At 40.2% G+C, this 27,418-nt stretch overlaps 1 protein-coding gene across 1 annotated transcript in view; it reads left to right on the top strand.

Annotated features, from left to right (window-relative positions):
* Positions 1-15,009, top strand: part of LOC147693348 (TRPM8 channel-associated factor homolog) — a 182,459-nt gene extending 167,450 nt beyond the window's left edge. Inside the window, exon 7 of the mRNA XM_086933679.1 lies at positions 14,511-15,009. Coding sequence (XP_086789805.1) covers positions 14,511-14,762 — 252 coding nt within the window. The 3' untranslated portion in view covers positions 14,763-15,009. The remainder of the gene's footprint in view (positions 1-14,510) is intronic.
* Positions 15,010-27,418: the final 12,409 nt, after the last annotated feature.

Here is a 27,418-nt window from a genome sequence, read left to right as displayed (position 1 = left end):
TCCTACCTACTGAGTTGCTGTATTTATACAGTCTATGTGCGTGTGTTGCCCATTGTTCATTATGGGGATGACTTTGGGGATTAAACCTTGTGCGTCGATGGGAGAGGTGAAGTGTACCTCCTGGAGAGTGTACTCATAAATTATTCATATGTGCTAAGGATGAAGTCTTAGCAATATCGAACGAGAAAAACCCATCCTCGGAATGGAACTAGGTGAAAGGTTTAGTTTAAAAAAGGCCCCAGTCCTTATAAGGCGGTATGTCCATATAAGGCATTCTGTCCTTATTTGGAGTTATGTCCTTATAAGGCTTGTTCATATGAAATGATGAGGAGATGATGTACAGAGAGTGTACATTATTCCCTGGACCTATATTAGGGTACAAATATGAAATATAACACTTCCAGGTAGCAGCCACCCTTTCATTTCTAGAGTCCATACTACCAAACAGGGGGTTGCCGCAGGACTCAGACTTGAGCCCTACTCTCTTCAACTTGTATGTTCAACCGCTAGCTATGGTGGCTAGGAGAAGAGGACTCACTGCATTATCATACGTGGATGATACACAGTTGGTAGTCACACATTCGGACGACTCCACTCGGGACCCTTGCAAGTTCCGGAGTGATCTTGAGGCCGTCGCAGAGTAGATGACTGCCAACTGTCTCCAGCTCGATGCCAGCAAATCCAAGGTACTGCTGATAAGGAAAGATTCTGAGCTGTGGAGCGAGCACTGGTGGCCTGCCACTCTGGGACATCTACCTGCCCCCAAACAAGTGCTAAAATATTTGGGTTTCTGGGTCGACTCCGCCCTTAGCTTTCAGCCCCAAACCAAGAAGGGGCCGGAGACCTGTTTTGGTATACTGCAGAGGCTCAAATCATTGCTGGGGTATTTCAATCTCTCCCATTAGGCAGGTTATTGTTCAGGCTTCGATTCTGTCGAGACTATACTATGCCAGCTCACTTTATCCTGGGTCTAACAAGTCTGAAATTGTTAGACTGCAAAGGGTCCAGAATGCTGCGGCCAGAACTTTCCTTGGCCTACCTGGGACATGCTCTGTATCTAGTGCTATTTGTTGGCTTCACTGGCTGCCTGTGGCAAACGCATAGAGTTCAAGTCCCTCTGTATTTTATTTAAAATCTTGAACTCTTCATCTCCAGGTATTTTGGCCAATTTGCTTGCACCATAAACCCCCTCCCGCCAACATTGGTCGACGGGGCAGCATTTGGCGGCTATCCCTCGGGTGAGGAGGGTCCGAGCTGTGGTGATTTCCATTCTTACTCTGGCTCCAAAATTCTAGAACGCGCTCCCTTTTTCCATCCACAGCCTTAAGAATTATCTGGCATTTAGTAAAGCAATAAAAATGTTCCTCTTCGGTCTATTGTAGGTCTTTTCTGTCTTAGAGGCTGTTCAGTTTTCTGCCATCAGCGCCAGGAGGCCCCTTTGCTGGGGCAGCTGAGCACTCAATAAAACCGTATAACATAACATACCATAACAACAAAACAAAGTCATAGCTAATCTCTCTGATAGAGCCCTGCCTGATACTGAGATAGCGGTTTTACACATAGGCCTTGGGTTTGTGCCCACTCCTAAAGTTGATAAATTCTGCACTATTTGTGAGTTACATACACTTTTCCAGAAAATACGCTTAAAAACATTTTTTCAGGCAGGATTAACCCATCATAGACACTTCCGATTCAGGCCTTCGCAATCCTTCTACATTTACGCCCACCACAGGCATGATTCCGATGAAATCTTAACATTTGAACAAGCAATCCCAACAGAATTGGACAGTCAGATTTGGAAACAATCTTACCACAATATGTCCAACACAGAACTTACTACCATGCAGTCATTGGCTAATGACACCCGCATCACCATAAAACCAGCTGATAAGGTAGGAGCCACTGTCATTGTGACAACTATGGACTATGACCGTGAATTTTACTGCTGACTTTCTGACAGGTGATAGTATGCCCCTGTTACGCAGGACCCGATGAAGAGTTTGTGTGCCATCATTAGCTCCCTAGTAGTTTCGGCTGAAGCACAAGGCCGGCTAGGTAAACATGAGGCTCATTTCCTAGTGAATTAGAAACGCAAGATTGCTTATTTCTATGTCCTTCCTAGCATACATAAAGGCATTACACCTTCGCCAGGCAGACCCATTGTGTCAGCAATATGGTCTCTACTCAAGCTCATTTCCATATTTTTTAATCACTTCCTACGCCCATTGGGTTACCAAGACAATCCCCTTTCTAAAGGACACGAGGGATGTGCTCAATATGGTTGGGGAAACCAATTGCACTACCCATGTCGACTTCTTGGTCATCCTCAATGTAGATGCCCTTTACACTAACATTTCACAAAATGCTACCTTAGACGTAGTAGAGAACACCCTCCTCGATTAAACATGGACGTCACCTACCCCAATGAATTTTATTCTTGAGCGCACCACTTAGGCACTCATGGAGAACTCCTTCCAGTTTCAGGACCAGCTATACCACCAAACACAGGGCCCATTGATGGGCAGTACATATGCCCCAAGTTTGGCTTGTCTTTATATGTTCAACTTTGAAAAAGAAAGCATTCTCCGTTACTATAATACCGTCTCTGCCTACATAAGTGTATGGCGCAGTTATATCGATGTCATACCCATATTCTGTCAGGGAGACATGGACACTTTCAATTCCTTCTGCGGATGGATCAACACTTCAAACCCCTTCTTGAGATTCACCAGGAATATATCCCCTTTCATAGACTTGTTGATCTCCTTAGAAGGAGATCTCTTACATACCACCTAATACAAGAAACCAACAGCCTGTAATTGCCTTCTTCATTACGACAGTCATCATCCTAAACACCTTCGAAGTAATCTACCGTTAGACAATTCTTGTGGCTTTGACGCAACTGTGGATCTACCAGTGACTATGATTTTCAAGCACCCACTCTGAATATCAACCTAGAAGCATGTAACTATCCTCCCCGCATGGTTTTAGTGGCAGGCAAAAGGGTCAAGAGCAACAACAGGGTGGCACTGCTAGAACCACGTTTACTCACTCCACACGATGTCCTTACCTGTGTCCCATCGTTCACCCCCTATTCTAATAGAATTTAGAAAATCATTAAACGGCATTGGGCCATTATAGAAACAGTCTTTTTGACTTTACCTGCCCCACATTTTGATTACAAGCGGATCAATAACATTAAAGACACTATAGTACATCCCAGACCTAAGGCAGTCAAGAAACTAACACAACAACACGTATGGGGTTCACCCCCAGTGAGTGGACACTACTCATGTGGATCATGCGGGGTTTGTACTTTAATCAGACTCGACCCCGATATGGGTACAGAGGTCTCACACAAACTGTAACTCGAGGAACTGCATTTACATGATTACCTGTCCTTTTAAAAAATGCAATATTGGTATGACCAACCAGGCAGTAAACACGAGAATCATGGAGCAACCCAAGAGCATCAGCTGCAAAAAGAATACTACCCGAATAAGCTCACACTATCTTGAGACACAACACTCCCTTGATGATCAACACTCAATAGTGTTAGAAGCATACTTCCAGATGACTAAGAATTGCCTGTTTCTTAGGGAGAAAAAAATCGATTTTTCGTTTGGCCACACATATAACAGATCTTAAAGATGACATTCCTTAGAGAGAGATGGCCATGTGAACCCCTACAGCATCACTGGCTACAGAGTCCTTTGATACTACATGCACATATGTTTATGGATACACATAACATAGATACCTTTGATCTGTTTAAACCCCAGGTCCCATGCACAGGGTTCACAATACACTCTGACTCTGGGTTCACCTACCTGAATAACCTTTTGCGCAGACCTGGTTGTGTGCCTCCTAACGTGTCTCTCCGGGCGATTGCAGAACATTTCAATTTAAAGTGCATCCCTTTCTGCCTCCTTAGTAAGACTCTGATTAATGTATTTGCCCTAGTTCTTGCTGGTCCCTTATTTACGGGCAGAGAACCACCTCAACGCAATGTGCGTCCACTCAAACATCCTCTTCTTCCCTTACCTCGGGATGGATGATCCCTCAACAGATTCCTCCCCTACGCTGTTCCCTATAACACATTCTGTTTGAATGGGCAAGGATTTGGCCCCCAGCTTGTGCCTTTTATGGCCCTTCCGATTAATGAGTACAGAATAGGTGATAAACTGATCACCAGGCCCTTCCTGCACTGCGAATGCTAACCTATATGGTTGGCTAGTATGTTTGAACTGCAATATGACTTTATGCCTGACAAAAAATCATATATTCTTTTCTTCACTTTTTCATCATTTATTTAAGTAAACCAAAAAAAAACATTTTTGAATATATCTTTTGCGATTAATGGTATAAACTTTAGAATTAATGCAAGACTTTTTCGCAAAAACATTACAAATTGATACAATATATCTTTTCATTCATTATCATCTTGTTGTAAATCCCAATGCATTTCGAGATCACCAGGATCTCTTCTTCAGGGGAACTGAAATGAAAAAACATTTTGATTGTTCAAATCAATCTTATTGTGCTAAATTCAACTGACAAGCAAACAAAGCGGGGCGAAGTGTTACATTTATCCATATACAAAAATGATAACTTGTTTTATGTGTCATGGTAGATGAGAACACTTTAAACACATGTGTATATCGTGGGTTGAAATCAATATGTACAGCACATGGAGGCTAGAAGCTTACCCTAGATTCAAGATGAAATAGTACTGCTCTGTGATGATCAACGGATTAAAGCTTTGAGGAACCAGAAACTAAAACAAATAGATAAAATAGAGGTGCGTTTCATTATCACCAAACCGTGCAAAATTTGTGCTCTCTGTGATACTCCATTAACCCATAGCAACCGTACCTGGCTGATAGGAGAACTAAATCCAGTGTCTGATAAATGTTAACTCAATCCGAGTTCTGCAAAACACAAATGAACCGAATAACTGACTAGTATATTACAATCTACTGACAAAGTAAGCCCGAGTTTAACTATCAAAGAGTACCTGCAATTTACACCGATGTCGGTCGACAAGCGGCAGAAACGAACGGTCACCAAAAATAGAGGTTACTGCAAAAACAAATGACATGACGATCCGTCACACACTGTGGTTAATGGCGGGTTCAGTAAAGTATCGTACGTTCGTGAAAAATAAAATACCTGGGAAACATTGCTCCGCGTTAACTCAGTCTCTATCCTGTTACCGGCACGGATCGTTGAGTGCAGTGTTGCTGTTTAAACAGTGCATGGAGATGGAAACAGGACTGTGCCGATCCACGTTAAAGACAACCATATGGGGAAGGTCACTGAACATGGGGACGCGAGAGGCGGCCATGCTGGACTATCAACAGTAATGCTATGTAACAGCTTGATGAACCACACGACGCATATGTGTGATCGATTATACTATAGATATGGGCTAAAAAGAAGATAACCCATTCACAATTAGAGAATATACTGTTGTTGTAAAAATTTTTTGAATGCCGTTAATAGTCCATATATGTTTATGGGATCGTCAGGAATAGTAGAGGATAAATGTAGTTCTGTCAGCAATGTTGGTGATAAAAACAATAAACTTAAAGACCCGTGAATATTATCACTAGACACATGACTGTGTTAAAAATACATGTACAACACACTATATGATTGTTACAATGCCTATTTGACAAACGACCTGGGTAACTTCCATAATCAATAAAATAAACAATAAATGGCTGTGGAATCTAAAGATCTAGGTGAAATCTGCGTGAATCTATGAATAAATGGATTTTAGTGAGGTTGAGCTTCTATCTAGCTGTGTTGCTATGATACTATTGAGTTATCACTGATATTGTATGTTCATGCTACTATAACGATAGAAGGTTGTTTAAAGAAAGCAAATCATATCTAATTTATCGTTGAGTCCTTTTGGTATAGTAGTTTCCATGTACTTTATCCACCAGATTTCTCTTTGGGATAGTAAACGAACGTTGTCGCAATCAGATTTTTGTTCGATTATTTCCAGTACTTGAAATCTGAGTTGTGGTATGGTGTGTTTTAGTTCATGCCAGTGAGTGGCAAGACTTGAGGTTGTAGATTGGTTCCGAATGCGACTTTTGTGCTCGGATATACGAGTCTTGATTTTCCTGTCTGTTTTGCCAATGTATAATATTCCGCAAGGGCATTTGATACTGTAAACAACGTGAGTGGAGTTACAATCTGCTTGGTGGCGTAATTTGATGGTTTTCCCAGTTTGCGGGTGTTGGACACTGTTGCTGACAATGACATTATTGCAGTGCACGCAGTTAGCGCACTTTTTCATTCCCACTTGTCCCGAATTGGGTGAAGTGGAGATTGTTTTTGGTTTGGTTAGCAGTTCCTTTAGGTTTCGACTTCTGTTGTAGGCGAACAACGGTTTATCTTTGAAGATACCTTGAAAGTCTGGCTCTGACTCTAGTAAATCCCAACGGTTATTGATGATGCTTTTGATTTGTTGTGATTGTGTTGAGAATTTGGTTACAAAAACCATCCGTTGTTGTTTTGTTTTAGTTTTTGATTTCAACAGTGTACTTCTTGACATTGTTTGGATTTTAGATTCTGCTAGTTGTAAGGTTTGTGCTGGATATCCACGATCAGTGAATCTTTGTTTTTGTAATGTCAATTCTTGCTGAAATGCTTGGTCTGTGGATGCTATGCGTTTAGCTCTCATGAATTGTGAGAGGGGTAAGTTACGTAGCAACGCTTTAGGATGGAAGCTGGTAAATAATAAGGTATTATTACGATCAGTTGGTTTATGATAAACCTTAGTCTCAAGTTCCTGTTTGTTGTTCTGGACCAATACATCCAAAAAGGGGATTTCCACATGGTCAATTTTAGATGTAAATTGTATCCGACAATGTTTGGTGTTGAGAGAGTTGATTTGTTGTTGCAACTGATCTTCTGTGCCATTCCATAACAAGAAGATGTCGTCAATAAATCTTCTGTACATGACTAGATGTTTTTTCCAGCAGTCGTCTGATAGTATAAAATCATTTTCGAATTTGGCCATGAAAATATTGGCAAAGACTGGTGCTCCAGAAAAACCCATTGAGGTTCCGCTGATTTGTAAATACCAATTAGATTTCCATTCGAAGTAGGAATGTCGTAAGCAAAATTGTAGCAGTTCCAGTAGGAAAATTTTGTTCGCTGGTAGATCAGGTATTTGTAAAAGAGCCCATTCACAAGATTTGATGCCTTCATTGATGGGTATTGATGTGTATAAAGATGTCACATCTATGGTGCATAAGATGAGTTTCTCAAGATCTGTCTTAACATCTTTCAATAGTTGCAGAAAGTGTGTAGTATCTTTGAGGTAAGTTGTCCAATTCTGAACAAATGGTTGAAAGAATTCGTCGATATACTGCCCTAAGGGTTCAAAGACAGATCCGCATCCAAATACTATGGGTCTAAAAGGTGGATTGTTTAGGTTTTTGTGGATCTTAGGCAACATATAGATCCGAGGAGTTCTGGGTATCAATGTTGTCAAGAATTTTTTGGTACGGTCGTTGATCCAACCCATGGCGACTGCGTTCTGTAAGATGAAATCAAGTGTTTTGGCTATTTCATTGAGGGGATTTTCTGTTAATTGCAAGTATGTGGCTTCATCTGTGAGATGTTCACGTATTTTAGCTTCATAGAAAGAAGTATCCATTATAACTAGCGCTCCTCCTTTGTCCGCTGTTTGGATTGTGATAGATGCGTCTTGGGCTAGTTTTTGAATGATTGTCTCTTCATGTTTGTTAATGTTTTTCCTGGGTTTTTTTGCCAATCAATTTGCTGTAAGTCCTGTTTCACCAGAATCTCAAAAGTGTCTTACAATTTATGTGATGTGGGTGGCATGAACGTGCTAGGTGGTTTGAATTCCTTGTATTCACTTTCAGTAACCATTGAGGTCTCAGGTAATGTTGGTACAATGTTGGCGAAAAAATGTCTCAAGCGTAGAGAGCGCATGAATTTGAAAAAACGTATTTCGGTGTTGAAGGAATTACTGGAGAATGTTGGTACAAAACTTGTGCCTTTTTGTAATGCTTGTATCTGTTGTTTGTTAAGTTCTTTGCTGGAAATGTTGATCACTAGGGTTTCCCCTTGCTCCTTAAATTTGCACTGACTTGTTCTTTGGCTGCGTCTTGTTTTCGTGGCACAACTGTTTCTGGAGGTTTGCCGGCTGCTGGGCCCTTCTCTAAAAAACTCTGTTGTGGGTGTTCTTGATTATCTGTTGCTTGTGATGTTGCTTGGGTTGCACTGCTTTCACTGGGCAATTGTGATGTTGGTTTGGTTAGTGGTTGTCGTGATGTAGTTAACTCTTGATCCGATACTATGCTTTCCTGTGATGAAGTTACCGGTCTCGTTGGTGGTTTCCATTGGGCATACACCTCTGCCCAGGTGTAAACCTCATTTAATTTATAATCGATAGTATTGCGTTTAAATTTACGCAATTTTCTATCTTGGGTGTCCTTGCCATATTTATCCAGTTTGTCCTGTAATTCCTTTAAAATTGTGTTCCATTCTTCTGACTGTATTTGTCTTGATAGTCCATTTGTGAGTAATTCTAGTTCCTCTTCTAGGTTCTTGATAATTTTAGCCAGTTCATCTACCAGTAGTAGAATTAAATCCAGTGAACACTTGTTTAGGATCGCGTGCCACTTGTCCATAAAATGTTTGTTGTACTGGAATTTGAAAAGCATGGGTTTGATTGGTAATCTTAGTCCTCGTGGTATTCGTTGAACTTTATGATATTGTATTAATGTTGATGCATGAAGTTTTTGGTTAAGGACTCTTTTGGATAGGAATTCCAATTGTTTTAACTTTTGTGGTATTGATCCGCTTTGTTTACTGAAAGTTTGGATATCTGTGATCAGTGCGTAAATGTCCGAAGCTTGAGCTGAAGTATAAGTTTTGGTTTCAGCTTTATTATCTGTGATATTCGAAATCGAATCAAACTGCATTTTGTTGGTGCTACAGTACTGGTAGCTGGAAAGTAATGAGTCTGTGAGGGTTGTACTGTGCACACGCTATTATTTGCAATGTTAACTCCCAAGATTGTTTGCTTTAAGTGTTTTACTACTTGGCGTGCAGGGAGGGAAGAGGGAGCTACTCCCCTGGAAAACTAGAGTACAGAATAGGTGATAAACTGATCACCAGGCCCTTCCTGCACTGTGAATGCTAACCTATATGGTTGGCTAGTATGTTTGAACTGCAATATGACTTTATGCCTGACAAAAAATCATATATTCTTTTCTTTACTTTTTCATCATTTATTTAAGTAAACCAAAAAAACATTTTTGAATATATCTTTTGCGATTAATGGTATCAACATTAGAATTAATGCAAGACTTTTTCGCAAAAACATTACAAATTGATACAATATATCTTTTCATTCATTGTCATCTTGTTGTAAATCTCAATGCATTTCGAGATCACCAGGATCTCTTCTTCAGGGGAACTGAAATGAAAAAACATTTTGATTGTTCAAATCAATCTTATTGTGCTTCCGATTAATAATACATACCCTTGAACACGGCGTGCCCCCATCCAAGATGGCGCCCTTCTTTACCAGGGCGTCTACTGCACACTTCCCCGGTCCAGCCACTCCATCACCTGCTTTCACATCTGTGCTGCCCTCACTGGCTTTTTAAATAAGGCCCGCTCTACCATAGTGTTACAGACGTGATAGAAAAGCCGGGGTATGTTGCTCGACAGCCACGTGCTCGATGACCAGTGAGTTTTTTCTCTGGATCTACTGTCTGGAATGTCCCTCACAATTTGCCTTCGGCCTCAGACCTGGATACCAATGGCTTTGCTTGATAATGTCTATGGTCCTTTTTGTTCAATGTTCCCTTTAGGTGGCCTGATGTTAATAGGCAGCCCCCTGCTACCTGCCATTGGGGTGGGGATTCCTAACTTATGGTAAGCCCTCAAGACAGTAACCATTTTACCTTAAGTCCCTATACTGCGCATGGGTGCTGCCGGCGCCTTTATATTTGGGAAGCACTTGGTCTACTGTGTAGTTATTTGTCTTTTTGTTCACTTATTTGTTCTCTCGACCTGCATCTGCTTGTATGGTCAATTCATATGTACACCTCTGAAGCAGAAGTGAACTTGTATTGCACAGCATGCTTATTAACATATATTTACTGATATCTCTGCTTTACTATTTTATTTAGTCTTTTCTAAGTCAGTCTTTTTACTCAATGGGACCTTACCTGTTTGATTATGGTTGCATATGGTTTCTAAGATTTTGCACTTCACCAACCCACCGCCTGAGAATCCTAGTGTATTGGTCCTGACAAATTGATGTGATCTTCAGAATGCAAGACACCTTGTAACCTCCACATAATCCTTTAGAGCTAGTGTGGACCATCTTATCTACTTCTAGCCACACTCTGTTTTAATTAATAACATGGGAGCCCATATATTAAATGTGGCTCTGGGTTTCCTTTAGTTATTTCTAAATCACTTTATACCAGACTGCTCACTTTATCACCTGCAGACTGCACCTCACTCTTCACATCGGCAACAACAATTAAAAGAACTCCTGCAAAGAACCCCTCTGCAGGGCCCATTGGGCATTGCAGTGACGACCCAATGAGGGGCTGCCCGATGATGAAGCATGACACCCATCAGGGCATGTAGGGGCCCTTGCTCCTGAGGGATCAGATTCCCCTATCTGACGCCCCAGGTTTTACGACTGTCCCTTTCCTCCATGTCTTCAAGGAACTGCATACCCTTTATTTGACGCTACATTTTTATACTCATCAGATTTGTAGTTTATCACAAATATACTTCTACTGATAACTTAAGACCATAGAGTAACACAAATGTTAGCCACTGTTGGCCTAAACAAGCTGGATCTGTTGTATATCGAGGGAACGTTCTTTGTACTAGATCAGTTTATGTCAAACATGACAGATCGTTGTTGGACAATTTAATTTATTTACATGTGTGACATTCTGCACAAAAGTTGCTCCCGGGGTTCATTTAAGAACCCACAGAATTTGTCCCAATAACACAGATGAGTAAATAAACAGACTTCACAAGATGGGTTCTACATTTTATCTCATGTTCTCAGAACTCAGGCCGAAGGGCACCACACTTCATTGACAGGCAGGAAAGGAGGATGTTGTAACCATAATTTCCAATGTGATGTAGAGATTCTGCTGTGAAGTATCCAAATGTGATGGATGAAATGCCTGAATTCATCTAATTCACTGGTGTTTTATCATTATTTTGCACACCATGCCACCTCAGTTTGGACGCAGCTATATGCAAATCAGTCTTGAGTCCGCTCCAATCGGAATAGTCCAGCACGAATTGCCAAGCCAGGCCCTCCCAGAACCAGAACACAAGAAATCCAGGACCAGTTTTGCCCTTGTTATGGCTTATCAGCTGGATATAGCTTGGTTCCAGTGGCACAGTGTGCATGGGACCGACGTCTGGGCATACCCATCCCACTTAGGGCGACAAATTAAAGTATATAAAAGGTGATGGATGGAATGCTTGAATTAATCACACCCACTGGAAATTAATTGGGCTGCATCCCAGTCCATCATTGTTTTGCACACCATGACACCTCAGTTTGTACCCAGATATATGCAAGTCAGTCTTGTCCATGCTCCAATGGGAACAGTCCAGCCTAAACTGCTAAGCCAGGCCCTCTGTAAACATAAGCAATGCAGGACTTCAAGTTCAAGTTCAAATTTAGTTTATTGAATGAATAATAAAAATTGTTACAATGTCCATTCAGCTAAAAAATCAGGTGCTATAAAAATATACATTCATTCTTGCACAACCCTATACAATTTTAAAAGCCATTCTTAGTTTCCCCCAATACAGTACTTATTTTAGTTCAAAGTCTTGGTTACAGATTTAATAGAAGTTTAGGTACCTCAGTGTTCTTCCGGCCTCAGTCAGTCCCTTGTGCCCAAAGTTTTTTTTTCCTATAGGTTTCTTGTAACCGTTTATTAACCTCAGTCATGAATTTAACTCTGCCACAGGCCAGGATGGAAGAGGTACCTCCCAGCCAGCTTATTGCTGCTTGCCGACAAGAGTGTATGTTCAGTGTGATAAAAATGCCTCTTAGCTGCTGTCTTCATAAAGCCATGAGTGCCGGGCATACACATAGCAGGTGCATTATGGTTTCGTCGTGGTATCCACACAATCTGCAATGATTGAGTTAGAGTGAAGTGGACCCCTGATGATCGACTAGGCAGGGACATACTCATTTCACATAGGCCCTCCAGGAAAACAACAATTTTGTAAAGAATTTTAATTTCCACAAACACTGGCCATATTAAGACTCTTAGGACCTGATTAGGATGTCGGTTGGTCCGCCACTGACAGGGCGTTGGTGGCTGCCCGACCGACATCCAGCAGATTGCTCAGACTTCCGCATTATGATGCGTTCGGTCAGAACACATGGGTCAGAGGTGAAGAACCGAGATTTAAACCCAGCGGCGCCAGGGGCACGCCCAAAGTCTTCGGATTCTCCTGTCTTGGCAAACAGAGACACGGGATACTTCTTGGTGACGTCAAAGATCAAATTTATTAGCTGCAGCCAGTAACAGAGGTCCTAGAAGTACAACACGGTGTATGTTCTCAGGAGACTGCTCAACTTTACAAAGCAGGTCGTCCCTTTTTATGTCAATAATTATGCTTCAGGCAAACATTCCTTATTTACAGTTTGACCACTCACATGTTTCCACGACAAAGGCATTTGCATGATGACAACCCATTTTTCAGTTTGTCCAGCCCAAAATTAATCATCAAACAAACCCAAGATAAACATTCTTCTTTAGACAAGCTGGACAAAACCCATAATAAAAAGGCCCGCAACCCACATCATAAATAGACCATAAAGATGGAAACAGAAACAGATGAGAAGCAAGATAAAGGGGTGTGTGCGTGTACAATAAACTCAGCAATGTCCTGCTCTTTGATCCTAATCTTGATCAGCTAAAGGGCAAGAACTGGTTTGGCAAGGTCAGCTTCAGGCAACAGGGTCAGTTCACTCAGGTCAAACAGGAGTCAGCACAAACTCAAGCTAAGGTGCACGTGTCCCAGAGACTTGTTCAGCCACAGTCATAGGCCTATGTGAGGGCAATCCACAAAATGGCTGCCATGCACAAAATGGAACCCAAGGGTTCAGGACGAAATCGTCAAATACACAGTGAATCCATCGGTGTAACATGACGAAAACACTCATGCTTGCTGAGCTCACTGTTTACGGTTTGCTGTTACCAAAATCATAACGGAACCATAACCTTTATGACCCAAGTTCAGAATTCACGGAACCTCAGAGGAACCGGCCAACCCTTCCGACGGGAAGCCGTAACGTTTTCCCACAAATAGGGGTGGTGCCTGCTCAGACACCAGCATATGGATTACTATATTGCTTTCAGACAACCTTTCCTTGGCGGTCCATCCACTATGGAAAGGCTGTCAGAAACAGACTTTGGGGGCCCCTAGCAGGGCCCGGAGTCCCCCTTGGCCTCCACTATGATGCCTGGTGGGCACCTGTGGTGGCCACACAAACATCCATGCCCCGTATGCCAGGCACCACTTGGAGCCTTGCACACAGTAGGTGGAGGTTTAAAAATATACCCTTTTCTATTTTGGCCCAGCTTATCTGCCCAGCAGCACAAGCACCAATAGAAAAGGGTATGTTTCAGGTTGTCGCATTTTATTTCGGTGGGTGGGACCTCTCATTCCTTGTCAGGCAGTCTCATTTTGACTACGATATCGGTTGGACAAATGGTAATGAGGGCCTTATAGACTCAGTGACTCTTTGCATGCCCTTTGCCTCTCTTGAGCCATCCAGTTCCTGGGTGATAAATGAAGAGCAACATCAAATTAGTGGTTGGTGTGAGCTCTGCTGATGCTTGTTATGGAGTGTTTTTCCTTCCCAGCCATGTGAAGTCAACTGTGGACCCTAGTCACCTCCAGTGAGATTTTGGAAGGGGTGATCATGCATCCTCCTGTTGCATCTTTGAGCTATGTTTGGTAGAGCTGAGAGTTAGGGACTTTCATCCATGTCTTTTGTCAGAGGGTCTCTATGACACTGTACATGCAATGTGCAGGAAACAACAGGCAAGATGAACGGTCTTCTCCTGCCCCACACAAACGGTCTGGGGCTTTCTCTCTCCTAGATGTAGCTTACGCCCTCCTGTCCTCTCAGAAGGAACTGAAGATTTTTTCATTTCAAGCAGCGCTTTAAGGCTAAGCCAACCTTTCCAGCTGTAGGGTCACCCCTGCAAATAACTTCACGAGAGGTCCCCTTTCTCTTCTCTATGAAAGTACCTTTTGTTTCTTTTCCTCTTCTGTCTTCCTACATATATATTTCTTGATACAAATCAAATCTCCAAACCTCAGTAGCCCTTTGTTACTTTGTAGTTAGGTTTCTGCTCTGGATTCTCACTCTCCCCTTGCTACAGTTGCTGTTTTGATTTTGTGTGTTTAAAAAAATATTATCTTTTGTCTCCCAGTTGCAGGAAGCCTTTGGTTGGGGTCCCTTCATCCAGCTCTTCTCCGACTACCAGAAAATGAGTAACATTAAAAATGAAAACCCCTACAAGATGAACCTGTGGGCAGAAAAGTTCTCCAATCAGGTTAAGAAGAATTTGGCTCCATTTTTCAAGATGTGGGGCTGGACGATCGAAGACAAAATCTCTAAAGAGCTGTCTTCACTGCCGGAGTGGGAGGAGAACCCAATGAAGAAGTTTGCTGGAAATGAATAACTATGGAAACACACAATTCCCGCTCCACAGTGACTTCCAGATATCAATGTGATTTAACAGCAACTTCTTATTGCCCCCATCATTATCAATGTGATTCCATATATTCTATTGTGTGCATGTGTGGTGTGTTGTTACATCGTACTTTAATGTGTTATGCCTTTAAATGCTATTCCCTGATCTTCCCTGTGTGATCTGTTCTTAACAAGAATCTGTTACCTCAAAGAAAATTCCGAAAGTGTTCAAGAGCCTAGACCAGGGGTCTCCAAACCGGTCCTGGAGGGCAGGATCCATGCCAGATTTTTAAAATAACTACATGTATCTCAATGGGGATATCCCAAAAATCTGGCATGGATCCGGCCCTCCAGGACCGGTTTGAAGACCCCTGGCCTAGACACACCCCAAAAACATGCACCTGACATTTAGGGGGCTTTGAAGGAAAATCCTCCTCTCTTTGGCATCTATCACCAGTGATAGAGACATCAATACCCCTGTTGTCTTTACTCATACATTCATCATAACCATGCTCACTTAAATCTGATATTTTCCCTTTGTTACTATTGCCCACATACACATTTTTACATACATGGACGAAAGGCCCACGACGACCACACTTCTTGCACTCTTTTCCCAAAGCAGGACTCCTGGGCGAAGAGGCACCATGATTCACGCTACCACATCTGAAACAGTGAACATCTCTGTCATTAAGTTACTTTGAGCACTTGGAGCTGTCCCACGAAATGACTCAGTTTTTACAGCGCATACTTCCTCAACTTTCTCTTTAGACTCTTTGGATTCTTTATCCAAAGATCTCATCCACCTTTCAGATTGCTCCATAGCTTTTGACGTAGTGATGACATCCCTCAAACACGGTCCCCCATAATCCACAGCTGTTCCTGGATTGTTTTGCTTTTCACATGAACACTGATCTGATCTCTGATCATCTCATCAGTGATGGGACCAAAGTTACAATTAATAGAAAGATGCCGTAATGCAGTTCGAAAGTCATCAAAGGACTCAGTATCTTGTTGAGCTCTTGTATAGAATTTGAATCAATTTAAAGCGACACTGCAGGTAGGTTTAAATCTGGCTTCAATCCGGGCCATGGCATCATAAAATGCATTCCAGTCACCACTACCATCAGTTTGAGGAAGTGTCCTGAAGACAACCTGACCTTCAGACCCTAATGAGTGCAGCAGAATATTTTGTTTCCGTTCTGCAGAAAGTCTTTCCCCATCAATAGCTTTTATATATGTTGGAAATTCCTCCTTCCACCTTGTCCAAGGTATTGGAGGATCGCCCTTGTTTTGAAAAAACTTGGAAGGTGGCTCAAATTGCATCATTTTAAAAATTAACACATGCGCTTAAAAATTGTGAAGAAATGTTCCCTGGTCTCTGGTGCAATTTACTCACAAAAATAAAAATAAATATTCAGTCATAAAATAGAAAAACAGGACTTACTAACAGTGAAACAGATGTTTTCCCATAATAGGTGATGAAGCCTAATAACTACAATTCTTTATAAATGATGTCATAATCCACTATCACACTTACACTTACCAATCAATACCAGTCCCATAAGAAATCATGAGGTGAATAGATACTATATGTTGTATTTGAAGTCTTTTCAATAAACAAAACCAGCTTGTCATTTTAAAAAGTTTATTAAAACATATTTAAGAAAACTTAGGTTTGGAACTTTATTAAGCAAGCATTAGAAAAAGTCATAAGTAAGTTTTATTCAGCATTTTATAAAGAGAGCTTAATTCAAGATAATATTATTCATTAGCAGAAATAAGTGAAAAAGAGCATTTCCAAAACCTAACTAACTCTCTGTCTCTACCCTCATCGCCTGAAAAAAAAGACTTAAAAAGTTACATTTCTTACGTGTAATCATCGGACAGCAGAACACGTCCTTCTGGAATCAAGAGCGTAAGCCAAAAGTTTGCAGCTAAAGCCTATTCTTATACCCTAAATTAAGCTGAGCTAACTATTTTTCACATTCCAACAGCTGAATTCTGGCTCTCCATTGGCTGAATCACCTCACGCCACAGTAAACTGTGACATCTTCCACCACGAGATCAGGCTTTACACAGAGCCATTGTTTATGCACAGAATCCTGGCGACATTTCCTTAGTCTGCTACATTTTGTAGCAAAAATGTTCAAGCAATACAAAATCTTGTCACGTCTTTTCCTTTCAACCTTGAGCCTGACCATTCTGAGCTTTCGTGGCACATCCAAACCCACTCCACAGAGTTGTCTTTAGCAGTTCCATTTTTAAAGATTTCACAATAAAAGTTTGTAGGCTTGTCATCTTTTTTTTCAAAATAAACTTTCTCCTGTGGCTTAGCATCAGCAGGCCTCTTTTAGAAGGCGTCAATTTTCTGCGCCACTTTTTTGCTTGCGTCACTGCGCCACTTTCAGCTTGCATCACTTTTTCAGAAAACTATTATTTAAACAAACACAAAAGAATAATTAATTCAGGTAAAACAAACCCTTCTGTACCACCCAGCCCTTGCTAATTATTAATTAACCCACTAATAAAATACATTTAGCAAAAGCAAACAAATAAAGCAACACATAAAATATCTACCATTCTTCATGTAATCCAGCTTTATGTTTCTGAAAGAGTAAAAAGATGATTAAATGATACACAGACAGACAAACACAACATAGGACATACATGTAAGCACATATAAAAGCACATGCCATGAATGATCAGCTGCATATTAATAGTGACAAAGACAATAGGACAGACATAACAAACAAAACAATATTAATAATGTGTTACAAAAACAGATTTGCAAATGCAACAAGAGCACATGTAATTAGTTTCCCGCGTGTTCATGTGTGGTGCCGCAACTCAATCTAGGTTGTGTTAATTAAACAAATCATGCAACAGCTCATTAATTGATTATTTCAAATTATGAGAGTATGACATCACGAGCTAGAATAAAATATTTTCTAAAGCTCGCTCCATCAACTCCCTCATCTGGTGATTTCAAAATCACCAAACAACACCCAAAAATTTTAATTAAAAATGTTATCTATTGAACATGTTTCAGGCTTACTCTGGATTAGTATTTAAGCTCTAATTTCATCTATTTCATAATTAGTATTGAGTCTTACATCTTACTAATTCTGTATCCTTTACCCTTTCTTTATTCAGCTAAGTTGAATCCTTTCCACCTTTGAATCCCCAACCCCCAATGAATTTAGGGAACTAAGTTTTAAATTGCATAACTACATTTTGAATTGCACCAACAAAACAAATATCAATCTGAGTATTATAAAACAAAACAAAAAACAAAAAGTAAATTTTTGAAAATTGTTGAAAAATTAGTACATAGTATATACCCCCTCTTTTTTTTTTTCAAAATTCTAAAACATATTTTCTTCGACCTTGCGTCTTACATAAAAGTGTTTCCAGCTAACACAATTTCTTCAACCTTGTGTCACCCTAACATAATTTCTTCAGCCTTATGCCAAAAATAAACCTCAACTTGAAGAAAACTAAACCTAGTCATTGTCACCATTTTCTTTCAAGACCACTTGACTGCTACTGCGCTCCTCAACTATTGGAGTGATAGTTATGTAGGCCCATTCTGGAGACTTGTATTTTACATTTGGTCTCAATGGTCTTTTGCTTTTCTTGGTAATCATTTCAATTTTCTCTTCAGCTTGCTCTTTTTTGTCTGAATCACTCTTCTGACTTGACACTTCATATTTGAATTTTAAATCTTTAGGCCAGATATCACCTTTTCTCAAGAGTTTCTTCTTAGGCTTGCTTTCTTTACATTCAGCTTTCCAAGCCCTTTTTCTGAATTTTCTTATTTCAGACTCTTCATCACTCCCATCTGTAACATTTTCTGAGACTTTAAATCTGTACCAAGGAACTTCTTTACTCAGCAGCTTCACTCCATTAGGAACATCATCCTTACAGCTGGTACTTGGTAATTCTTCCTCTTCTTCAGGGATCACCTTTAGCTTCCCAGTTTCAGGATTCTTGTTCCTGCACACAGAGCTACTCCTCTGCTTTTCAATACTCTCCTGGACTTGATTATCTTCTTGCTCAGAATTTTCTGCTTCTGAATCTTCTTCTTTTCCTTGACATTCTCTTTCTATCAGATTTTCATCATTTTCTGAATCTAGAATCACAATCTCTAGATCTTCATCATTCAATGTTTCATTCACATTGACATCATCATCCAGATGTCGACCACCTTGTCGATCTTCAAGATCTGGATTTTTGACATCATCATCCAGATGTCGACCACCTTGTCGATCTTCAAGATCTGGATTTTCTTCAGGAATTTCTTTTTCAGAGTCTGAATCAGTTGTAGTGTCTTCACTAACTTCATCAGTGTTATCAGGTGCAGGTGCACAAAGGGTATGATTGATATGCATCCATCCAGTATCTGTTGTCACCTGACTTGCTTTCTGCCACCTGGGTACTAGACAGTTTCTCCTCCAATGAGCCTTTGTTCTGACCAAGTCTCTTGGCAATAAATCATGAGCCTGCTCATTTTCCACATCTGTTCCCAACTGATGGAATACAGAAACTGTATCATTCTTTCTTGTTGGAAAAGCTTCTAACCATTTTGAAAATAAACAAATGATGACTAGGACATATCTCAGTTTGTTATGTTGGGGCATTTCAAAAAGATCTGTTTGAATTTTTGCAAATGGACCACCCTCCCAGCCTATGGTTCCCAAATTCTCAAATGTCTTTTGATCTGGATTGTTTTTCTGGCATGTGTTTTTCTGACATGTCAGACATGTTTCCCTGAACAGTTGAATCATTGTGTCTCTTGCTAAATGACCTGGACCATGGTACATCTGTGCCATGTCAGCAATTATGCAATTGGGCATAACAAGTCTGTCATCTCTGTAAACTTCTTTGAACCATGTGTTTTTCTCCTCATCATGTGCCTCATCTTGTAATTGTTTTAGTTCTTGCCATGTCTGAATTGCAAAGATTAGTATGAGGATGCTTGAAACATGCTCATTGAATTTTTCCCCTTTGATTGCAACCCTCTTCTGAGCACAAAATTTAACAATGGTACCTGCGTGCTCATTACCTTTTAAGACATGATCATTTTTCTCTCCATTTGCAGCACATTTTATCACTGCTATTTCATCAAGAAGCTCAATTTTTTTGTTGAAGTCTGGCATGCCCTGAACAGGAGCTTCACACAAACTCTTTTTTAATTGCTCAAAGGCCTCAAGTTTAATTTCTGTTAGGACAATTGGGTCTTTTATATCTGCTTTTGTCAGTCTCCGCAATTGTTTTGCAAATACTGAGAAAGCACAAATCCATTGGCAACAGTAACCAACCATGCCTAGGAGCATTCTTACCTGTTTTTGTGACTTTGGGGATTCCATTGCCTGAATCATTTTAATTCTCTCAATAGTTACCTGTCTGGGAATTCTCTCTTGGAACCTGAAAGCAAAAATTATTTGACTCTCTGGGTACATTGGGACCCAATACCACTCAGTATCATGTGGTATCTGACAAAGGATCTCTACTGGTTTGGGCACAATAAGACAACAAGGGATAACTATCTAATTAACCTTTCTCAGGTCCTGTACTATTTTGTACCTTTCATCTGGTGAGTTATAAAGGCTGTTTTCAATCTCTTTTAGGACACCCTGCCTAACGAATTTTTCAATAACAGGAATAACTCCTTCAATTGTTTCTGACTTCATCTTGCACTGTGGAACATTAGGAAATGAGTTTCCCTGCTTGTTTGCAATTTTAACTGGATCAGGTCTGTTTTCCTGAACTCCACTGAATCCTGTATCTGTATTGTATTTCTGCTCATTAACATAATTTAAAAATGGCGGCGTAGGTATCTCATTCTGCTGAATCACCACCTGTCGCTGAATTTGTAGCTGTTGATTTAGTAACTGTCGTTCATTTATCTCATTCTGCATCTGTGAATTTTTACACTCTCCTACAAAAGCTAAAGTCGCTTTTTCCTTCTCTTTTTTCTTTGTCCATTTTGTTTTCCATTTATTCAGACTACCCCTTTTTCTCAAAGCCCAAATTAAATCTTTTATATGGGCAGAGGCAAACCTACCTGTATTGTTCAAGCCTTCAATGTCTTCATCATCCTGTAATCTTTTTAATCTGTCTGTACTGATTGTATTATCCAGTAATTTATACTCACCAGGCAGGTCAACGTCAAAGTTTTCACTATGTGAAACTAGAGTCATCACTCTCTCTTGCTGAGTTTGAATCATTACTAGCTTATTTTCAGGTACATTAGAATAAAGTTTTTCAGCAAACTTTTGAATTGGGACCGTTAAAGCTGTGGGACTAGTTTCATCTTTTCCAAGCACTGGGGGAACAGGTTCAATTGTCACAGGAACTGTCACTGCTTCCATGTCTGACTTTAACTGCTCCATTAAATCATTTGTAGAGCTTACATGATCAGGAATATAAATTCCAGAAGTACTAGGCATCTCATCATACCTACCTGTTGTGACACCTTGAGAAAAGGTATGGACTGGGACTCTATTAATTTGAACTGGGACTCTTGGCGACACATTAATCTGCTCTGGGCGTTTGCTTGAATTTCTATCCTGAACTGTATTTACAACATCATTTTTACAATGATCAATTAATTCTTCTCTGTCAGGTTCATTATTTACATTTGCTAATTCAGAAATTGGATTTTCATTAAAAATTATTTCTTTTGTGGTAGCATCTGTATTTTTATTATGCTTACTAGTTACTTCATTACTCACCTGTTTATTCATTAATTTGCTCTCACATGTAGCAACAACCTTTTTAACCTGTTTGAATATATTTTCAATTTTCTGATAGCAGAAAAACGTTTTCTTCTTCAAATAATGACTATCCATAATTTAAAATACTTACCTTTATTAAAACTAATTTCAATTTAAAATAATTACAATAAGTAATTACGTTCACTTAATTGGCCTAATAGCGTTTACTGATCAATTAATTAATTAATTTAACAAGGTCAGGTGAAGTATAACTTTATAACCTTATTAATTTAATATAACTCCTAATTTACCTGTATCTTTTATTTTTAATAAACCTGGAAAGAAATATGTATTTATAAAACAGCAATATATAAAAATATTTCTTTTGCAACAACAAAACACCTAAATGTTATTGGTATGTTTAAAATGTATTTTATTTGCACTTACACACCTTTCTGCATCATCAGCTGTGGAAAAAGAAAACTTGATGTGTTTGCCTTTAATTTAAATATAATGTCTTGCTGCAACCTTGAACACAGCGCAACCTTCCTAATTACACCAGTAATTATAGTAACTAGCAAAATGCTTGGAAATATTTATTTATTTAATTTTGGTGCACATCCCTCCGTTCTCGCACTATAGACAAGGAACAGCGATGCACAGAACCAAAAACTTACTTGAAAAACGCACTGAGCTTAAAAGAATTTACCATCTCCTAATGGTTTCTTTTGTGAAGAGCACGCTACAAGCGTGTACCTTAACAGACTATCACTAAAGCAGTAAAATAATTGTAAGCTTTTATCCCTGCTAAAACTGAAAGCTGCTATTCAAAACATTTGCTTTATTAAAAAAAACGATGGAGTGTGAGAAAGATCATTTTTATTTACATGCGCTTCACTGGCAGGGCATTTGACAACACTCGTTTCACTAAACCAATGCCCTGTTCCCACACTGATGGGAAACCATGAGAGGACTGTGCACTAGGCTCTCAGAAATTGTCTTCCTTTAAATCTGTGCCCAATCTTGCACACCCACTTGCAGATTAGGTCTGCACTGACAAATATAAAATGTAAAATGCAAACGCCACAATATTTATTAGCTGTGACATCAATAACACAGCTGTAAATCAAAAACTCAAAACACTCGCAAATTTTTCGAAGTGACAACACGCCTCAGCCAAACACAGCACTGTTGACCAGTTACAGCCAATCACAGCACTGTTTACGCTGCTTCAGCCAATTACAGCGCGGCGGCGCATCGGCCAATCACAATACAGCAGCTGTTGCTAAGATGTATGCTGCTACTGCTGCAGTCTCTCTCCACTCGCGCTTTGCTTTGGGAAGTATTTTAATACAGCGCGCAGTCTCTCGCCCACATCAGCTGTGACACGCTTTTCTCCAAACAGCTCAACCAAGAAGGAGAACAAAACGGGGACATTCGCGGCTCCAATTACAGAATAGGGACACCTCAGCTTAATCAGCCTTATTATGACACTCTGACGCTCCAGTTATTTAGACAAAATAGAACACGGCAGCCTCAAAACTCTCCAGTCCGAAAATTATTTAATGAAGCAAACTGCGCCCAATCAGAGCGCAGCTCATGGAGCCTCGCCCAATAGGAGCGCGGCTCTTTGATGACACGAGGCGTTAGCATCCAATGGGTGCACGATCCTAAAACGAAGGACAAAGGACTTGGCACACGCACTCGGTCCCTCTCTACACGCACTGCCACACTTTAATTACCATAAATGCACGCATTGAGAACATGCGTTAATGAAACTATATGAGACTGAGCAAGTATCCATCTACGGAGCCTCGCCCAATCAGAGCGCGGCTCTGACTATGACACGTCGACTTTTGGTCCAATGGGAGCGCGGCGGCTGACGTAGGCAGCCGCTGCAGTCAGCTCTCCCACTCGCTCCCTGCAGCAGCTCTCCCACTCGCTCCAGCCCCCCTCCTTCACAAAATACTCGGAACACTCGCATGGGACAGCGCAATTTTAACGGTAAAGCAGCTGATCTAATCCACTGCTCAAAATATAAAATACCAAGCTAATTACACAGCGCTCCAGCCAATCAGCGCACTACAAGCCCAGCCAATCACCACATGGCTGTATCCACTCTGTCACCGCTGCTGCTATAGTCTCTCCTCGCGCTCCAAGCAACACAACGCTCGCCACACGCGATATGTATACAATCAACTTAAATCAATAGCGTGATCGGGAAACATCCACAAAAGTCAGGAACCACTTAAAAGTATTACCTACACCTCAACCAATGAGAGCACTGCTTTGCTCTATCATTCTGGGCACATTAACCAATCAGAGCGCGGCAAGCTCTGACGCATGCAGCAGCTGCGGCTGCAGGCTCTCCCCACACACTTCCACTCCAAAAACAGCCCCTCCCTTCAGAATTTTAGATCGGGGCACTTTTAGATGTATTTAAACAGCGCACAATGCTTTTTAAAGATATTCAAATAGCGCAAAACACATTTTAATGTTTTTAAACAGCACAGACTTTACCTAAAGGCATTCAGAGCGCTTTACAATATTTTAAAATAGCGTATTCTTTACCAAAAGGGCTCAAAAAAACGCTTTCCTATTACTTTTTGAACGCAATTAATAACAACATAAAGGAAACAAACCATTTGTATTGCTTCTCTAACAAAGAGATAGTTTTAAACATTCATTCAAGTATCCTTAGTGTGGAATAGACGACGCTATTCTCACAGAATAGTTTCAATTGCTAATAGAGTAATTCTTACCCTACCCTTCAGTTTTACAAACCATTCACACACTTTCAAACAAGAAAACCCTGCTCATACACACATGAATTCTTGGCAGGACTTGAACCAACCACAGAAAACGTCAGGTGTTGATAAGAATAGACGATGCTATCTCACCCTTCTCTCAAGCTTGAATAAATCCTACTACTCTTTTCACAGAAAGTTTTAAAACAGGCTCACCAGGTCCCTCTGCTTAATGCTACAATTTCATAGGCAATCCTCACTATTCATTTAACCATGCAATCTAAGGTCCCTAAACTTGTGTTGTAAGTCCACAACACGTGATATATTCTATACCACAATTTTGAACAGACAAATGCACTGTGTAACTCTTCTAGTCACACTACCTTGCCGGCAATTAACCAGGAATCTTTCACACTGCTGGAAAAATTCCTTAAGACTGCATATAACATTCTGACATAATCAAAAACTTAACATTTGTTAAACATCAATCCTATGTCTATACCAACATATATGTAACATGCATGTCAAAAACAACATATAACCGTCTGATGCTACCAAATTGATGAAGCCTAATAACTAAAATTCTTTATAAATGATATCATAATCCACTATCACACTTACACTTACCAATCAATACTAGGCCCATAAGAAATCATGAGGTGAATAGATACTATGGCCCAGATGTAGGTAAAATAGATTTACCGATTTTTAATTACCGAATTCTACCGATTCGGTAATTAAAAATCGGTAAATCTAAGGGGTGGATATGTAGGAACATCCAGATGTTCCTTTTACCGAATCGGTAAATATCTGTATTTACCGATTCGGGAAATACCGACCGGTAATGCTCCATTCATTCCTATGGGCTTTGAAGCCCATAGGAATGAATGGGGCATTACCGGTCGGTATTTACCGAATCGGTAAATACCGATTTTGACAAGGGTGTAGGGGGTGTCACTTTGACACCCTCTAGCACCCCCAAAAAAGATTCGGGGGCCATGTGGCAGGCATACCTGCCCTAAGGGCAGGTCTGCCTGTCATATGGCACAGGTGTGCATGCACACGTGTGCATGCACACCGGAATCGGTATTTTACCATGAAGTTGGATTTCATGGTAAAATACCGATTCTGTAAGGCTTGTGGGACTCAGAAGAGTCCCACCTACATCTCATTGTTACCGAATCGGTAAAAATACCGATTCGGTATTTTACAGATTCGGTAAATTTATCGATCGGTAAATTTACCGAATCTGTAAAATATGTGGCCCTACATACCATTTTGTGAATCTCAGTCGGTAACGGCCGAAAATACCGATTTTCGGCCATTACCGACCGACCTACATCCGGCCCTATATGTTGTATTTGAACTCTTTTCAATAAACAAAACCAGCTTGTCATTTTAAAAAGTTTATTAAAACATATTTAAGAAAACTTAGGTTTGGAACTTTATTAAGCAAGCATTAGAAAAAGTCATAAGTAAGTTTTATTCAGCATTTTATAAAGAGAGCTTAATTCAAGATAATATTATTCATTAGCAGAAATAAGTGAAAAAGAGCATTTCCAAAACCTAACTAACTCTCTGTCTCTACCCTCATTGCCTGAAAACAAAGACTTAAAAAGTTACATTTCTTACGTGTAATCATCGGACAGCAGAACACGTCCTTCTGGAATCAAGAGCGTAAGCCAAAAGTTTGCAGCTAAAGCCTATTCTTATACCCAAAATTAAGCTGAGCTAACTATTTTTCACATTCCAACAGCTGAATTCTGGCTCTCCATTGGCTGAATCACCTCACGCCACAGTAAACTGTGACATCTTCCACCACGAGATCAGGCTTTACACAGAGCCATTGTTTATGCACAGAATCCTGGCGACAGTTCCTTAGTCTGCTACATTTTGTAGCAAAAATGTTCAAGCAATACAAAATCTTGTCACGTCTCTTCCTTTCAACCTTGAGCCTGACCATTCTGAGCTTTCGTGGCCCATCCAAACCCACTCCACAGAGTTGTCTTTAGCAGTTCCTTTTTTAAAGATTTCACAATAAAAGTTTGTAGGCTTGTCATCTTTTTTTTCAAAATAAACTTTCTCCTGTGGCTTAGCATCAGCAGGCCTCTTTTAGAAGGCGTCAATTTTCTGCGCCACTTTTTTGCTTGCGTCACTGCGCCACTTTCAGCTTGCATCACTTTTTCAGAAAACTATTATTTAAACAAACACAAAAGAATAATTAATTCAGGTAAAACAAACCCTTCTGTACCACCCAGCCCTTGCTAATTATTAATTAACCCACTAATAAAATACATTTACCAAAAGCAAACAAATAAAGCAACACATAAAATATCTACCATTCTTCATGTAATCCAGCTTTATGTTTCTGAAAGAGTAAAAAGATGATTAAATGATACACAGACAGACAAACACAACATAGGACATACATGTAAGCACATATAAAAGCACATGCCATGAATGATCAGCTGCATATTAATAGTGACAAAGACAATAGGACAGACATAACAAACAAAACAATATTAATAATGTGTTACAGAAACAGATTTGCAAATGCAACAAGAGCACATGTAATTAGTTTCCCGCGTGTTCATGTGTGGTGCAAACTTAATCTAGGTTGTGTTAATTAAACAAATCATGCAACAGCTCATTAATTGATTATTTCAAATTATGAGAGTATGACATCACGAGCTAGAATAAAATATTTTCTAAAGCTCGCTCCATCATAAGTAATGTTGTTGAAGTTAAATGCTGTGAACTTCACTTCAAAATGTTGCCGATGTCAAACTGAGCTCCATCTGAGAGCGGTTGTGAAAGAAAATAGATGTAGAACGTGAAAACATTCAACGTTGAATGAAGACGTTGCACTTCACATACGTGTTTGAAAGAGCGCAGAGCGTAGAGCGTCAGTGTCAGTTGTGCATGCGTCAGGATGCAGTCTCAAGGAGCGTCGTTCAGAAGCGGTCCGTGCGTCAGTGAAAGCGCTTGCGGAACAGCAGTAACCGCTGAATCAAAGGAATGACACAGCCAATTTAAAAGTCAGCAGAGCTTTAAAGAGCCAGGAGAAACAAAAATAACACAACCAACTTAACTCACAAAATAATGGAGTTGTCCGTCGTTGTCTTTCCTTTTGTAGTGGCAGTTGGGGCCAATTCAAAGGTCAGCAAAAGAAAATA

The sequence above is a fragment of the Lissotriton vulgaris genome, chromosome 8, assembly GCF_964263255.1.
Source record: "Lissotriton vulgaris chromosome 8, aLisVul1.2, whole genome shotgun sequence".
Taxonomy (NCBI): domain Eukaryota; kingdom Metazoa; phylum Chordata; class Amphibia; order Caudata; family Salamandridae; genus Lissotriton; species Lissotriton vulgaris.
This window is presented reverse-complemented; position numbering and strand designations above follow the sequence as displayed.